We start from the raw sequence: 16,945 nt of genomic DNA on the forward strand, positions 1-16,945 counted from the left end.
GATTAAAGTGAACTTTTTTGTGGGAATAGATATAGCTAGATACATATATTTGTGTGTATTATAGCATGGCAACTGGTCATGTGATTGATGGGTGGTTTGTATCGCAGAGGTGGGTGGCCCTGTGATGGAATCCTGGCCGTGTTTTGCTCAGCAGATCTACTGCTGAGGGTTTTTGCTATACATTGGCAGGCTTCCAGGCGACTTGGAGAGATGGTGGATCCAGTCACCTACATACCCACTCAAGGGGTGTGTGTCTGAATACCCAAGATGAAGCCTGTATGTGATTGTGTTTGAGGACCTGCGGTGATGTCACGATCACCTGACTAGCCATGTGATAAGTACCTGGGAGTGGTTAGAGCTATGTAATGGAGGTGTGTTTGGCACATGTGGCAGTGCTAGCTAGTCTGAGCCAGAGGAAGGAGGCCTGTGAGATACCTCCGGAGTGGACCGTCTGATAACCGTGAGTGATACTGACCGAGTCAGTGAGAGACGTTTGTGGGATACCTCTGAGGATAAGAGGCATCTGGAAACCTGTGTGGCCGACACCAACAGGTAACTGAAAGGAATCCGTGTTATGCTGACCGGGGTCAGAAAGAGACTGTGTTTTTTCTATAGAGCTAATCGTTTCGTGGACATTGTACTGGCGGCTGCATGTTACTAAGTTCCTGAGGAGCGGTTTATGCTGTACTTAGTAAACCGAATGGACTTTTTTTTTTTTTTCTTTTTTTTTTTTTTTTTTTTTTTAAACCCTAAGTGTCCTGGTGTAAATTTGAACATGGTATGTAATGATTATGGTCTTCAATGCAGAATGAAAACGAAGTGGTTGAACAAGGAAATTGCATCACAATTCTTTTCTAACCCCTTAATGATCGCCGATACGCCTTTTAACTAATTAACGGCCCTGTGGAAAAAGTCTATAGCGTCCCCCAGAGTTGGATTTTCTCCGGGGGAAAATGATTCGGGACAGTTTTTACCGATCCCGCTTTTGCAATCGCCGTTATCAACCGTATAACGGCGACTGCAAAAAGAAACCCGCGATTTTTCTCCCTCCTGATGTGATCACACATCACAGGAGAGAGAAATAGTGTCCCCGAATGGCCCTCCATCCTCCGGTGGGTGCCGCCATCTTCTACCTGGAGGAAAACGGCGGGCGCATGCGCAAGCGCCCGTTGAATCTGCCGGCACATTTCATTCATTCAACGTACATTTTGATCACTGTTATAAACCCTATCAAATGAATAAAATGAAAACCCTGGAATGGTGCTTTATTTTTTGACTTCCTTACAATGTAATTGTCTTGTTGCTGGCGGCCTTTTCCTATATTCTGCTCATAGCGTAAAGACAACGTATACCATTAACACCAAGTACGGTATACCGCAGCTCTAGAAAACCAGAGTGTCCCAGTATGTCTGGTAAATTCTTTGCTTAGCTTAGTGTTGAGCTTTTCAACATTGTGTCAAGCTGATGATTTTCGTTTCTTTTGATCACTGTCACAGCTTTCAGTTGGCGAACAATGGGGATAGTAGAGAGCCGTGCAGTAGATGTACTTGGCTTACAAGGGATAGCCCACGCGCCATCCTTAGTACATTGGTAGTGACAAGTTTGTGCTGAATGATTATAAAAGGTATTGTAGGTGTTGTCATTCAGATTTTTCCTCTAACACACAAAGAATCAGATTGGCTTTCAAAACATAATGACTGGCTGTCAGCAGTCCGACAGCAGCAACATTCAATGCACGCAGTCTGCAAAACCCGAGCAGATGGAAGCAGCAGGTAGTGTGAACATGGGCCAGATTACCGCTGGGTGCCTCAGACTGTAGCGCGGAGCTGTCGTCTCGTTTTCATTATTGCCAGTGGCTCATTGAATAAGTTGGCAAACAAAGTCTGAAAGATGATAGTGTGGACATAGGTGAGCGTAATTCCAAAGTTTCTCTTAATACCTTAAGAGGGTTTCAGCAAGAGTCTTTACCTGGTGGGATGGATGCAATCAAGCACCCTGCTATGGTTGTGTAGTAGGGCTAAAGGTGTGTCGATAGACCAAAAAGATTTGTGCTAGTTTGCAAATTGCTTATGTAATAGGGAGAAATGTATTCTTGTATTCATTAGTCTTTTTACAGTGAAATCAGTGTAATCTACTGTTGGTGAAATGAGCAATTAAATGTTTGTTCTCAAATCTAACTTTTTCGGTTAGACACCATATCCTCCACCTTATTACCTGGACCTTCTGTAGTTCTACTGAATAGCGGGCATGGTCCTGTTGAAAAGTAACTTGGGGCACATGGGATACAGTTGGAGATGAGAGCTGGCAGAAGTCCCAGGGATCATGCTCCTGGTGCCACATGCTAACAACCCCACTGCACGGTTCCTTTTTTTTTTTTTTTTTTTAAAGTTCTCCTACCAATGATTGTTGAAAAAAGGTTTTATTACTTGAAAACCCTATCATTGCCAGCAAGATGAATGTTTAGTGACCGGATAATCTCTTCATGGGATGTCTGATGATTAACAAGTGATTATTGTTCATGACTACACATGCATACCGTATGTTTTTAATGGTATTATCTTAATGTCCTTATTCGTGCAATACTCCTATATTAGGTGCACACTCCTAAATTCAAACAGCAATCATAAATATCCCAGGCAAAGATTTAACCATTAGGATAAGGGAGTGGCTCAATTTAAAATACAAATACATTTTAAATATGGTAGTTTATATTTTATTAAGTAGTAAAAAATGCAAAATTAAGATTCAAGAAAGGTGCAAGAAAGAAAGGAGAGATGAGGGGCTCATTATAATATGCAACCGTGACATATGGTAATGTTTTGTAGTTGATTATTTTTGTTATGTGATATGTGTATGTAAATTAACTGTTTTGTTTTGGAGAATTGTAAGAACATTGATGAAAACCTGATACCAATGGCAGACCTCTCGGATTTTCAAAGAGGCCAAATTGTTGGTGCTCGTATGGCAGGCGCTAGTGTAACAAAGTGCCCGAATGCTTGGCGTGTCAAGAGGTACTGTCTCCAAAGTAATGACTGCGTTTGAAAGAGAAGGAAAAAACGTCCGCAGCAAAGCACAGGTCCGGCCGAAAGTCCCAGTTTCCACGAAAACTGTTCGTCGGGAGCTGCGCAAATCTGGATTCCACGGAAGAGCTGCAATTTGAAAACCGCTGCTCTCAATGACAAATGTTTCCAAACATTTAGAGTGGTGTAGAAACCTCCAGAATAGGTCCCTCGAGCAGTGGAAACGTGATATTCTCAGACGAATCATCATTTACCCTATTTCCGACCTCCGGCCGAGTGTACGTTTGGAGACAGCCGAAAGAAGCATTCCATCCAGACTGCCTTCTCCCAATTGTAAAACATGGCGGAGGTTCTGTGATGACCTGGGGTGCTATTTCGTGGAGATCTGCCGGGCCAATGATATCCCTTCATGGAAGAATTAACAGCCACGATTATTTAGGCATTTTGGACGACCAAGTGCATCCTATGGTTCAAGCACTGTTCCCAGAGGGGAACGCCATCTTTCAGGATGATAATGCACCAATTCATACAGCTAGAATCGTTAAAGCATGGCACGAGGAACATTGCAACGAAGTTGAGCATCTCATCTGGCCCCCACAATCCCCAGACCTCAACATTATTGAGCATTTATGGTCGATTTTAGAGATTCAAGTTAGACGTCGATTTCCGCCGCCATCGTCGCTCAAGGAACTGGAGGGTGTTTTAACTGAAGAATGGGCTACAATTCCTTTGGAAACAATTCACACCTTGTATGAATTCATACCACGGAGAATTGAGGCTGTAATCGCCGCAAAAGGTGGACCTACACCATATTAAACTAACTTTTGTTGATGTTTCCAGGCGTTTCCATTATTTTGTCCAACCCCTGTAATTGCTATATAGTAAACAGCTTCATGCCCTAATCAGACGAATATTCCGTAAACAATGCTACACATATAAGGAAAAAAAAAAAAAAAAGAGTTCAGCAGTCAATAGAATCTCAGTGCTATCTAGAATATTAAAGTGTCTAGTGCCAATACATTTATATTAATGAAATTTGAACTGAGGTAGGTTCAATTATAATAAAAAGGCTAAATCATTCAAGTGATCCTTTGGTGTGGGAATCCAATATAAAAAGAATCAAGATTCAATCTGACAACAAAACGGACTCTTAAAGCTAATGTGAACAACCCCAAAGGCTGAGATGCATGAATATGGCCTTCATTATCATGTTGCTAAATTAGCATAACAGGAATGGCCTACATGCAGTGCAGCCTGTGTAAAGGTACTGTCACACTAAGCGATATCGCTAGCAATATCGATATAACTTGTGACGTTATAGCGATATTGCTAGCGACATTGCTGTGTCTGATACTTACCTACGACCGGCTCCCCCGCTGGTAATCGCTGATCGCGCGAGAACGTTCAGGACCGCTTCTCGTCAGCTTCCTGCGGCGCTTCCTGTGGAGCGATGAGCGTGGAGCCGGGCGGGAGGACGCAGGATCGCCTAGTGTGACAGGTAAGTAGCGACCCCCGACCCCTGCGATGTCGCTGGTGAGATCTGCCTGTGTGGCAGCTCACTAGCGACCACTTAGCGATGCACCAGCGATCCTGACCGCGTCATATCGCTGGTCGGGATCGCTGGTACATCGCTAAGTGTGACAGTACCTTAAGTGAAGACAACATGGAGCTTAGTGCAAACCACATACATGATATTTAGCATAAAGATTAGAGCTATAAAAGGTGCCAAACAAAGACTCCTAGTAGTGCATAGATGGCAAAATGCATAAACTGTAAGTAGGGTAAGGCAGTAAGAGTTGGACACAAACTGTTTACCTGGATTTCAATAGCTTGTAATGATGCAGATGAGTCTTGTCCCTCTGCCCCGATGCGCATGTTTCACCCAGCCTCTTCACGCCATTGTATCCTGCAAGAGAATTAAAATAAAAACAACCATATCCCTCACCTCTCCGTCGTTCTGACCAACGCCGTAATCCATGTCTGGAGGATAATCCGTTTTCAACCTGGACGGTGCCAAGATGCGACCGTCCAGGCTTAGAACCACTGGTGAATGACCTGCTTCGAGCGCAGCATCAGTTACTAGCGGTGATGTCACTGAGGCTGCATTTCCAGCCAGGGTGAACTGCAGTGACCTTGGTGTGATCCCCGCTAGCACCGTGAGAAAGTCGCACGGTTCAGAGGCGAGTTAATTACCTCCCGAGCACAGCTGAGTGCTCACGCTATCTTTTGACAACGTGGGAACCGCAGTTCTTTGACTGGAGCGGGGATGGTTTCACCGCTGATCACAACTGGTGTTTGCCGCGCTGTTATGCATGTGACAGCGTGTCATATGCTGTATTGTCAGGGGACCCCCATTCAAGTGAATGGGGTTCAGGTCCTCTGCTCAATGTCTCTACTGGATGACAGGCTGTATGGACGCATCATGCAACCTGCCATCTAGAGGTAGCAGAGCCCAGTGTGAGGTCACATCCTGCTGTCCTTTACTTTTCTGCTGCAAAAAAAAAGTCAACCTGCATATTTGCATTGTTTTTTTTTTTTCACCATCCATTCAAATCAATGGGTGAAAAACCCTGAAATAAGTGACATGCTCTGTCAAAAATGCTGCAAAGCACAAAATCCTGATGACAAAAAAATTATGTGTTCATGAGACTTCTGAAATCTCATAGGCTTTTTCTGGTACTGTAAAAAGCAGCTGATAATTAGCATAAAAAAATACAGCAAAAACGCCCAGTGTGAACATGCCCTAAGTGAACCCTGGAATTATTTTTCCACATTCTCGAAATAATACAGCATGATTGTTATCGAAGTCACAACTAAACTAATAGCTAAGTGGGACACTTAGAAGTCATTAACTGTCTCCCTGCAGTGTGAAATGTAATTCAATATCCATAATAAAATAAATGTACAATACAATTTTGTGTTAGGCCGGGGTCACGAGCGTATGCTTTCCTCCAAGAGAATTTGATCGGTTATGGTAATGACACTCAATCAAACCGTGTTCAGAGTATGATCAGAATGTGTGCTTATTGTGATCCGATTCTTTCGGGTGGGATAATTGTAGCACCAGGTGAGAACATGGAGAACAAAAAATATTTTTAGAGCATTATTGATTCCATTCTGTTGTACATGAATACAAATATCAAATTACAGTGAACAAACTAACAATGACAGCCTCGTACATATTCCATCTTCTCCATTGTGAGTCTGCAAAAATCAGATGTCATTCTTTAACCCCTTCCCGACATTTGACGTACTATCCCGTCCATGTGCCCTGGGCCTTAATGGCCATGGACGGGATAGTACGTCATTGCGATCAGCTGCGGACACGTGGGGAGCGCAGCTGATCGTGGCTGGGGGTCAGCTGATTAGCACAGCTGACACCCGGCACTATGTGCCAGGAGCGGTCACGGACCGCTCCCGGCAAAATAACCCCGGCACACTGCGATCAAACATGATCGCAGTGTTTCAGTGGCATAGGGAGGCATCGTGCAGGGAGGGGAGACTTATTGTTTTTACATAGAGAAGAATTAGCTGGGTAGAAGGCAAAATGCGCAATTGTAAGTGCATAATGCTATATAATAGGACAATTGTAATATATTAAGAGGATAAACTTTGATTAGAGGAGTGCTTATTTAAGTTTTCTATTGCTCTCTATCTGATATCAAGAGGTAATAAATTTTCTACCTGGCTCCTTCTCTCTGCTGACATTCCCACCATCATCATGGGTGACTTCAACATCCCCATTGACACCCATCAGTCGGCAGCCTCCAAACTCCTGTCCCTTACTTCATCCTTTGGACTTACTCAGTGGTTCTCCTCTGCCACCCACGCAGACGGACACACATTAGACCTGGTATTTACCCGCCTCTGCTCTTTTTCTAACTTCACCACCTCCCCTCTCCCTCTATCTGACCACCATCTACTCACTTTCTCATCCCTGTCCTCCTCACCTGTCACCCATGTCCAGCAGCATGCGCACCCCTGCAGAAACCTCACACATCTAGACACTCGCACACTCTGACTCTATTCTACCACTGTCCTCTATATCCTCACGACACTGACACTGCCACTAGTTTCTACAATGCCACTCTTGCATCAGATACTTTATTATTTAGTCATTAAAAATTTTTTGATAAAACTTTTAGACAAACAGGCCTAAAAAATGCTGATCATATCTTTCCAATCCAGCCATAGATGAATAGAATAAATTCCAACGTCAGGGGGGATAACAACCTGTTTATCCCTATAGCTCACCCCTGCCTGACAGCGGAGGTTGGCACCCTCTTGAACGCAAATGGCGCCCCCTCTCCACGGTTGCTCTCCCTAATCACCCTGTTGACTCCTATTTTTAAGACACCACACTGGAGAGCAACAGATGGCCTGGTACAACGACTTCACAATCAAAAATAGTAAGTATCCCGTGCCACAAACCACCACAAACAAAAATGTGAAGAATAGTAGCTGGATAATAACACTTAATGGCACATGTGTATATATAAGGAGGGAAGATAACTAAAAATCCCTATTTCATAATCTCCCTGCTTAACAGCGGAGCTTTTTCACCCTACGTTACTCTGGTGTCCCCGCTCCACGTAGGCTGACCCTTGACTTCATATCATGGGCCTCCTGATTAACTCCTTTTACAGGAGGGAAACGCGTCGAGGTGGAACTTTATCAGCGATGAGCTAAGTTGTTATGAATCTTATTATATTCCTGCTGATCTATTATTCTGGGTATAGTGTAATATGAGCAGAGTGATTTATGGCTTATTTTTGGGCATGATGCAATATGAAATATGTGGACAAAGATTTGTTGTGGGAATGGAGGCAATAATAACTGTTGGTGACCCTAAGAATGATTAATACTGCTGTCTAAAGGAGGTCACCAATTGTGCACCTTAGATTATTAAGTGTCCAACTTCCCTCTTTTTGCATTTTGCCCTTATTGTTTATTATCGTTTACTATAACCCTGTGTGTTGGATTCGTTAGACACATTATTATTTTTTGGGAAGATTTTTGTGAGATTAATCCTTATGCCTCTTTCTCACATCCGGTTTTTGTAATCCGGCACGATGCGGCGAAATTTTTCATAACCGGATCCAGCACCGGATCCGGTTTTGTCCCATAAGCTTTCATGGTCGCCGCATCGTGCCGGATGGTTATGCGTCGTGTCCGGTTGCTGCCGGACACGGCAAAAATTAGCCGTCCGGCATCTGCAAAAAAACGTTCTCTGCAACGTTTTTTGTCAGCGCCGGACCGGCTTTTTCCACAGCGCATGCCCGGACTCTGTGAATGTTAACCCCACAAGTGCCCGGCGAGAGAGAGATCTCTCTCTGTCACCCGGACACTTGTGAGAGATCTCTCTCGCCGGGCACTTGTGGGGTTAACACTCAGTGTCTGGGTGAGAGAGATCTCTCTGTGGGGTTAACCCCACAAGTGCCCGGCAAGAGAGAGAGATTCTCTCGCCTGGACACTAAGTGTTAACCCCCCATGTCTCTGTCTCCTCCCGCAGCTGCCTCCTCCCGCAGCTGCCTCTGTCCACCTCCTCCTGCGGCTCCTTTAAATCATGTCCGAGCCGTATGTCTCGCCGCATACACATCCGGTGTCACGGCTGCAGGCCGGATGCGGCGGCCTGGCTTTTCGCCGCACGCCGCCGGACCCCACACACCGGATGTGTGAAAGTAGCCTAAGGTACATACCTTCCGTATTTAGGCCCTGCTATATTTTGATCACCCCCCTCCCTTGGTATAAGGTGAGTAGTGTAGGGGTCAGCAAGGGTCAACCTACGTGGAGCGGGGGCACCAGAGTAACGTAGGGTGAAAAAGCTCCGCTGTTAGGCAGGGAGATTATCAAATAGGGATTTTTAGTTATCTTCCCTCCTTATATATACATATGCCATTAAGTAATGTTTTTATCCAGCTACTATTCTTCACATTTTTGTTTGTGGTGGTTTGTGGCATGGGATACTTACTATTTTTGATTGTGAAGTCGTTGTACCCGGCCATCTGTTGCTCTCCGGTGTGGTGTCTTATAGATAGGAGTCAACAGGGTGATTAGGGAGAGCCACCGTGGAGCTGGGGCGCCATTTGCGTTCAAGAGGGTGCCAACCTCCGCTGTCAGGCAGGGGTGAGATATAGGGATAAACAGGTTATCCTCCACCTGACGGTGGAATTTATTCTATTCATCTATGGCTGGATTGGAAAGATATGATCAGCATTTTTTAGGCCTGTTTGTCTAAAAGTTTATTTTCAAAAAATTTTTTAATGACTAAATAATAAAGTATCTTTTAAGGATTAATTTTTTTGTATATGAGCTTGTAGATGATCGAAATTAATTAGCAATTTTTCCACTCTTGCATCAGCCATCGACTCAGTCGCCCCTGTCATGCATAAGAGTGCATAAGAGACAGCCCTGGCATAATAACACCACTAAAAAGTTTCGGCAAGCATCCAGGATTGCAGAACGGCGCTGGAAGAAAACGCACTCGCAAGACTACGTCACTGCACTCAAACAAGCAACACTTGCATTCAAATTAGCTCTGACCTCTGCTAAACAGGCCTTCTTTACATCCCTTGTATCTTCCTTATCCTACAACCCCAAACAGTTGTTCAATACTTTTAACTCCCTCCTCCATCCGCCACTGCCCCCTCCGACTTCCCTAATCTCTGCCGAGGACTTTGCCGCACACTTCAAAAACAAGATAGACCAAACACGGCAAGTCTTTATTGCCCAACCACCACAACCCCTTTGTATACCAGACCAATGCCCAAACCCCATAACCTCCTTATCTAACATCACTGAAGGGAAGCTTGCTCATCTTCTCTCCAAATCACACCTCACAACCTGTGCACTTGACCCTATCTCATCCCACCTCCTCCCCAACATCACCACCACTCTTATCCCATCCCTAACCCACCTCTGCAACCTATCACTAACTTCTGGTACCTTCTCTTCTACTTTCAAACATGCCACAATCACGCATATCCTTAAAAAGCCAACCCTCGATCCAACAGCCACATCCAGCTATCGCCCAATATCGCTGCTCCCATTTGCTTCTAAACTCCTGGAGCAGCATGTCCACGCTGAAATTTCCTCCCACCTCTTATCTAACTTGCTCTTTGACAATCTACAATCTGGTTTCCGCCCCCATCACTCCACTGAGACAGCCCTGACCAAAATTACCAAGGACCTACGTACAGCCAAAGCTAACGGACAATACTCTATACTCCTCCTTCTAGACCTGTCCTCTGCTTTCGACACAGTTGACCACTGCCTCCTACTACAGATCCTCTCCTCCTTTGGCATCAAAGACCTCGCCCTATCCTGGGTCTCCTCATACCTTTCCAACTGCACATTCAGCGTCTCCCACTCCCACACTACCTCCTCATCCCACCCTCTCTCTGTTGGAGTCCCCCAAGGCTCTGTTCTAGGACCCCTACTCTTCTCAATCTATACACTTGGCCTGGGGCAACTCATAAAGTCCCACGGCTTCCAGTACCACCTTTATGCCGATGATACTCAGATCTATCTCTCTGGCCCAGACATCACCTCTCTTCTCTCCAGAATCCCAGAGTGTCTATCAGCCATATCCTCCTTCTTTTCCTCTTGCTTCCTCAAACTCAATGTGGACAAATCTGAACTGATCATCTTTCCCCCAACTCACAGATCTTCCTTACCTGACCTTTCTATAACAACTGACAACATCACGCTTTTCCCCGTACCAGAGGTCCGCTGCCTCGGAGTAACCCTTGACTCTGCCCTGTCCTTCAAACCGCACATCCAAGCTCTCTCCGCCTCCTGTCGCCTCCAGCTCAAAAATATTTCCAGAATCCGTCCCTTCCTCAACCCTCAATCTACTAAAATGCTTGTGCATGCCCTCATCTCCCGCCTCGACTATTGCAACATCCTTTTCTGTGGCCTCCCTGCTAACACCCTTGCACCTCTCCAGTCCATCCTCAACTCTGCCACCCGACTATTTATCTCTCTCCTCGCTACTCCTCCGCTTCTCCCCTCTGCAAATCTATTCACTGGCTCCCACTCCATCAGCGTATCCAATTCAAATTACTAATACTGACCTACAAGGCCATCTACAACCTGTCTCCTCCATACATCTCTGAACTAATCTCCCGATACCTTCCCTCACGTAATCTACGGTCCTCCCAAGACCTCCTTCTCTCCTCCACACTTATTTGCTCCTCACCCAGCCGCCTCCAAGACTTCTCCCGAATAGCCCCCATCCTATGGAATTCCCTGCCCCAACACGTCCGGCTATCAACCACTCTCGGATCCTTCAGATGGAACCTGAAAACCCATCTCTTCAGGAAAGCCTGCAATGATCCCCGCTGCCTCCTCACCATCACTGGAGCTTCTACAACCCCCCAACCTACTGTCTCTTTCCCCACCATCCTGTAGCATGTAAGCCCGAAAGGGCAGGGTCCTCTCTCCCCTCTGTATCAGTCTGTCATTGTTTGTTTACTGTAAGTGATATCTGTAATTTGTATGTAACCCCTTCTCATGTACAGCATCATGGAACTAATGGTGCTTTATAAATAAATAATAATAATAATAATAGTCATAATTCAGACTATTTAGCCTACAAAATTGATAGTTTTCTATCTGTGATCCAGGTTGTCATAGAAATTTGCAGTGCAATCTAAATATGTGACTGTGCACTGACCCGCTTTCTGGAATGAGTGCCCACTCCAAGTAATGAGCAAGCATTTGTGGTGTTTGGATAATTTAAGCTTTTTCTTTTGTCTAGAAAGGTTTTGTTTGTTCCAGGTCTGTAATTTGGCAGGTTGCTTAGAACTATAAATACGGCTAACCTCATTTTGTCCCTGATGTTCTGCATTCATTTACAGTTGAAGATTTATGCAAGACTGACCCTGCGCGCTGGGTGCGACTAATGTTTAGGAGTGGAAAAAATACCTAATGAGATCTTAATGGGTTGTCTAATTATTTTCAACAATTAAAATTAGATGAACAAGAGTCATTCTAGTACTCTATAAACCTCTGAGCTGTCTTTTCATGTAGCTTGGCCAATCCCTATGATCAGTTGCCATACTTCATTAGTTAAATCCGTTCAGAGCCTGCAGCCTGCTAAACCTGAGCTTTTGGAACCTTGATGTATAGAACAGATTTTATAGGTTTCCATTTGCTGGAAGCAAGCAGAGATCTTTAAAACAATGAGAATTTCAAATGCAGAGCCTTCTAGCAAATGGAAAGCTCAATTTATAAAATCTGTTCTATACATCAGGGTTGTACACTACTGTGGATCCAAAAGGTCAAGTTTAGCAGATTAATGACCATAACTAACACAATGATCGTAGGGAATGGCCAAACCACATAGGACCTGTATCTACCACATGTATCCATACTTGTGTATATCTGTAGACTCATTTTGTCTTTCTGTATTTCTAGAAACTACCCAACTCTACAAAACGTTGAAAAAAAGATTCAGCTCCAAAAACAAAGGGAAGTGAGAGGGGACGTTCTGAAAACTGCACAGTTTGGGTTTGTATTAGCTTTGTTTTGTCATTCTTTAGGCAATGTCTACTTGTTTCAATCTTAACTACTTCTGGACCGCCCATAGACTTTAAACATTTGGACGGTCTGCTTTCTACTCTGCAGTCACTACATAGTAGAGGAGCTGCACGCGATCGTGCAGAGGCGGAGAGCCAGCTGTCAGACACAGCCAAGCTCCCCATAGAGAAGGCAAAGACTGTTTATTACTGTGTATGCCTCCTATATCACTATATACACAGCACCGAAAGAGCACTGTGTACACAGTAATACGAAGCGTAAACGGGGTCTCTTCCTTTGGGCCCAACAGTCATGTCATTGCCGAGTGTAGGTAGGGAACAGGACCTGCAGGTTTTTGGGAGACAGTCAGCTCTATTATGGAGCCAGGAGGCATTCCACTGTAGCTGGGGTTAAATATATCAGCTGCAGTTGCAAAGGAGATCCGATTTAAACCTTTTTTTTTTTTTTTATAAATGTTGAAATTGCCCCCAAAATGGCTTTATAGGAAGCAAAATATGTGAAATAAATGAGGCATAAAATAAGAAGTAGGTTAACGTAAAAACAAACAAACACTGATATCTGTGCCTTACCTTGCCCCCAAAGAAGAAAAAGAAAATTTCATTTAGAGGTTCTTTTTGTGCTCATAAAAGAAATGGGGAAAAACAAACCATTACGCATTTTAATTTTTTCCCCACTAATATCACATTTTTAAACTTCATGTATTAAATATGAAAAATTTCCTTTTCTTGACAAAAAAATAATTAATTTTTTTTTATTTGTCATGCGTTCTGCTTTTCCTCACTAGAGGGTGCAACTGCTCAGCTTTGCTAAGAAAAGCTGCAGAAATGCTATGTATCAGGACTACTGCAAAGGTGGGCTACAACTGCACCCAATTGTGTGGAGTTACTCCTTTTTCCCTTAGGGTGTTGGCCATAGGAGGAGGGAGGAAAATGTTTTGAATTCATACAGTGTCATTTTGTTGGTGACGACACAGTGATTTGACTGTCTGGAGTCCCTTTTGCCACTGAACATTATTATAGGGCCGCTGTGGTGAGTACATTTTAAGGCTCGTTGCCATGGTCCCAGGTTGTACTTGGAGCACTGGATGTGCTTTCCACCATGGCCCATTGATAGTAAATGCAATTGCCTGAAGAGGGAGCACAGGCAGGGGCCACGGTAATGAACTTTTATATCATCAGTGTCATGGCCTCTGAGTATAATTTAAAACCACTGTTTTGTGCTCACTCTTCTGCTTTTGTGTCCTGAATGCAGCTCAGCATTTAGTTGTTCCCTCTCAAAATTATGCATAAGTGGAATGCACATCTTATAAGGTCACTGCATAGGAGATGAGGTCAGAAACGGACCTTAGTCGCCTATGCCTATAGGATGCCATTTGCATATGCATGTTTGCAGGTCTCATGGCAACCCCCATTAGTAGAATAAAAAAAAACAAAAAACTCCCCCTTCCCCCACCAAAAAATAAATCAATGAAACATTTCATTAATCATCAAAAATTGTGATCGTTGACCTTTAAACACCCTCTTTTAATTTGCCCTGTAAAAGATCACATCACGAACAGCCCTTTGCTGCTTCTGCAGTTGACTGACTGTTAATGGGGAAGGCCGCAGGTTATTAGCACTACTTGGCCAGTTATTGGGAAGCTAACAGCGAGCATATATACACCTCAGGTTCCAATGCATGGCGTATATGTGTATATATTCTCGGTATGGTCACTGCCACCTCAGCAATAACAAAAGTAAGTAATCCCTGCCACCCCCAATCGTTTATACTGGCTGACTGAACACTGGTTTCAGGTTGTGTAAGGCTTCGAGGTTCAGTTTACAGAACAAAAGGAACAAAACTATCACATTTTATATTTAATCCAGAAAAGCTGTGTTTATAATAAAAAAAAGTACAGTAGATTTTATAAAGGGTACAAAATAATACGACAGCATATACAATTACATAACATAGGATTAACCACTGAAACTTACTAAACGCTGGTCACAGAGATGGCTCAGACCTTGGCCAAGGTGAGCACTTGGAAAACGTCATGTGAGTGTGGATCATGCCTACACATGTATGGATCTCCCTGCATTGAACACAGATCATAATTAGCCTTGGATTTTTATTAGCCCCCAAGTTGCACCCTCATACCACCTCATGTGAGACTGATCGTGGGGTGTACCTTCAGTTTCAGAAAATTATAATAATTCCAACATGCACGATATCTTCACTCCGGAAGATCAGACGTTCAATACCTGTCATATTTTTTATCGTAATGTTACCTTTTTGATGGGAAACATGGCATTGCTGTTGTCCGTCCTCTATCTGGCCACTGTTTATTTGGGGATGGTTGGCATGTCTCACAGTCCCCTATTTGTCGTGAAGTTGAAAATGTACATCCCATCAATATTGGGGCTATACAAACCCCAATACTTTTAACTTTCCATCGGAGATACCAAGTCTGAAGAGATTCTTTCATCATAGCAGCTTCTGCCCCTCCAATCTGCAAACCCCAGACTGTCAGTTTCCCACCGGATATAACCAGTTTCCATCACCTGGGTACTGAGGGAGCCTCTGGCTTTTAATTAGGTTTGTCACTTCTTGACTATCACTAATTTCTTTTCACCCCATATGTCAACTGTATAATTCTGCAGGGTGTGCCATTTATATGGATACACCTGGGTAGGCCATGTATATGGATACACCTAAATAAAATGGGAATGTTTGGTGATATCAACTTCCTGTTTGTGGCACATTAGTATATGGGAGGGGGGAAACTTTTCAAGATGGGGGGTGACCATGGCGGCTGTTTTGAAGTCGGCCATTTTGAATCCATCCATATAAGTGGCCCACCCTGTAATTCAAGGAGTGTAAGCTCTTTTCCTGCTGGAGATTCTGTGTAGGAGGAGGGTGAATGCCCTCACCCTTGAGTTGTGTTATAGATTTTAATTTTCCTTTGACATTCCCTGATAAGGTATATAACTCTGTTTTGCCGTTGCTGACTTTTGCAATTAAACGGGCTAGCCAGGACTAACCTATTAATAACCTATTCAGTGGATAGATCATTTGTCACTAGATTGGTGAGGGTCCAACACCTATCACCCTAACTAATCAGCGATTATCTGCTCCGACAGGGGCCGAAAGTAAAACTTGTATTTAGTCGGAGCAGCACAGCTCTACACATAGAATCACAGAATGTTTGAGTTGGAAAAGACCTCCAGGGTCATCAGGTCCAACCCCCCTGTTTGATTCAGGATTCAATAAACCATCTCAGATAGATGTCTGTCCAGCCTTTGTTTGAAGACTTCGATTGAAGGCGAACTCAACATTTCTCATGACAGCCCGTTCCACTCGTTGATCACCCTTATTAGAAAAAACTTTTGACAATATCTAATCTGTATCTTCTCCCTTTCAGTTTCATTCCATTACTTCTCATGTTTCCATGAGCAAATAAGGATGATTGCTCTGCCCTGTGACTTCGCTTCAGATATTTGTAGACAGCTATTAAGTCTCCTCTTGGCCTTCTTTTTTGCAATCTAAAACATTCCCAGATCTGTTAACTGTTGCCTGTACAACATAACATAGTTTGCAGTCTGCTCACCATCTTGGTAGTTCTTCTCTGAACTTCAGTTTTTGAATTTTTTTTTTTTTTTTTTTTTTTAAATGTGGTTCCCAGAACCAGACACAGCATTTCAGATGAGGTCTGACCAAGGACTAGTAGAGGGGGATAATTATTTCACATGAACCTAGTCTCTATGCTTCTCTTAATACAGCTGAGAACTGTGTATTTGCCTTTTTTGTGATGCTGTTGACTCATTTGCAGTCTGTGATCTATTAGTATACTAGAGTTTCTTTCACACGTGCTATTTAGTTCTATTCCTCCCGTTGTTTAGATGTAATTTTTCTTGCCCGGATGTAGAATCTTGCATTTCTCCCTGTTATATACCATTCGCTGCCCATTGTTCAAGCTTATGTACATCCTTCTGAATCCTTTGTCTTCTCTTGTGTTAGCTATCCCTCCTAGTTTTGCATTGTCTGCAAATTTGATTAGGTTACCTTCAGTTCCCTTATCTAGATCATTTATAAAAATGTTGGGGCCAAGACAGAGCATTGTGATACCCCACTTGAAACACTTTTCCAATTGGATGTGCAAACATTTATCACCACTTTGAGTACGATCGTTGAGCCAGTTATGAATCAACATAACCGTAGCCTTGTCAATCCCGTACTTGGTCATTTTTTTCCAATAAGGATAGTATACGACACTTTATCAAATGCTTTGCTGAAGTTGAAATATACTATATTCACCTCTTTTCCCTAATCCAACCAGTCTATGATGGAATCACTAAAGGAATTTAGATTAGTCTGTCATGACTTGTTTGTGACAAACCAGTGCA

General features: G+C 43.6%; 1 protein-coding gene across 1 annotated transcript in view; it reads left to right on the plus strand.

The window, feature by feature from the left end:
- Positions 1-16,945, plus strand: part of NUFIP1 (nuclear FMR1 interacting protein 1) — a 57,876-nt gene that overhangs the window by 26,661 nt on the left and 14,270 nt on the right. The window contains exon 6 of the mRNA XM_073580286.1: positions 12,441-12,533. Coding sequence (XP_073436387.1) covers positions 12,441-12,533 — 93 coding nt within the window. The remainder of the gene's footprint in view (positions 1-12,440; positions 12,534-16,945) is intronic.

This window comes from Dendrobates tinctorius, unplaced genomic scaffold (assembly GCF_039654945.1).
Source record: "Dendrobates tinctorius isolate UK_male_01 unplaced genomic scaffold, ASM3965494v1 ptg000064l, whole genome shotgun sequence".
NCBI classification, from domain to species: Eukaryota; Metazoa; Chordata; class Amphibia; order Anura; family Dendrobatidae; genus Dendrobates; species Dendrobates tinctorius.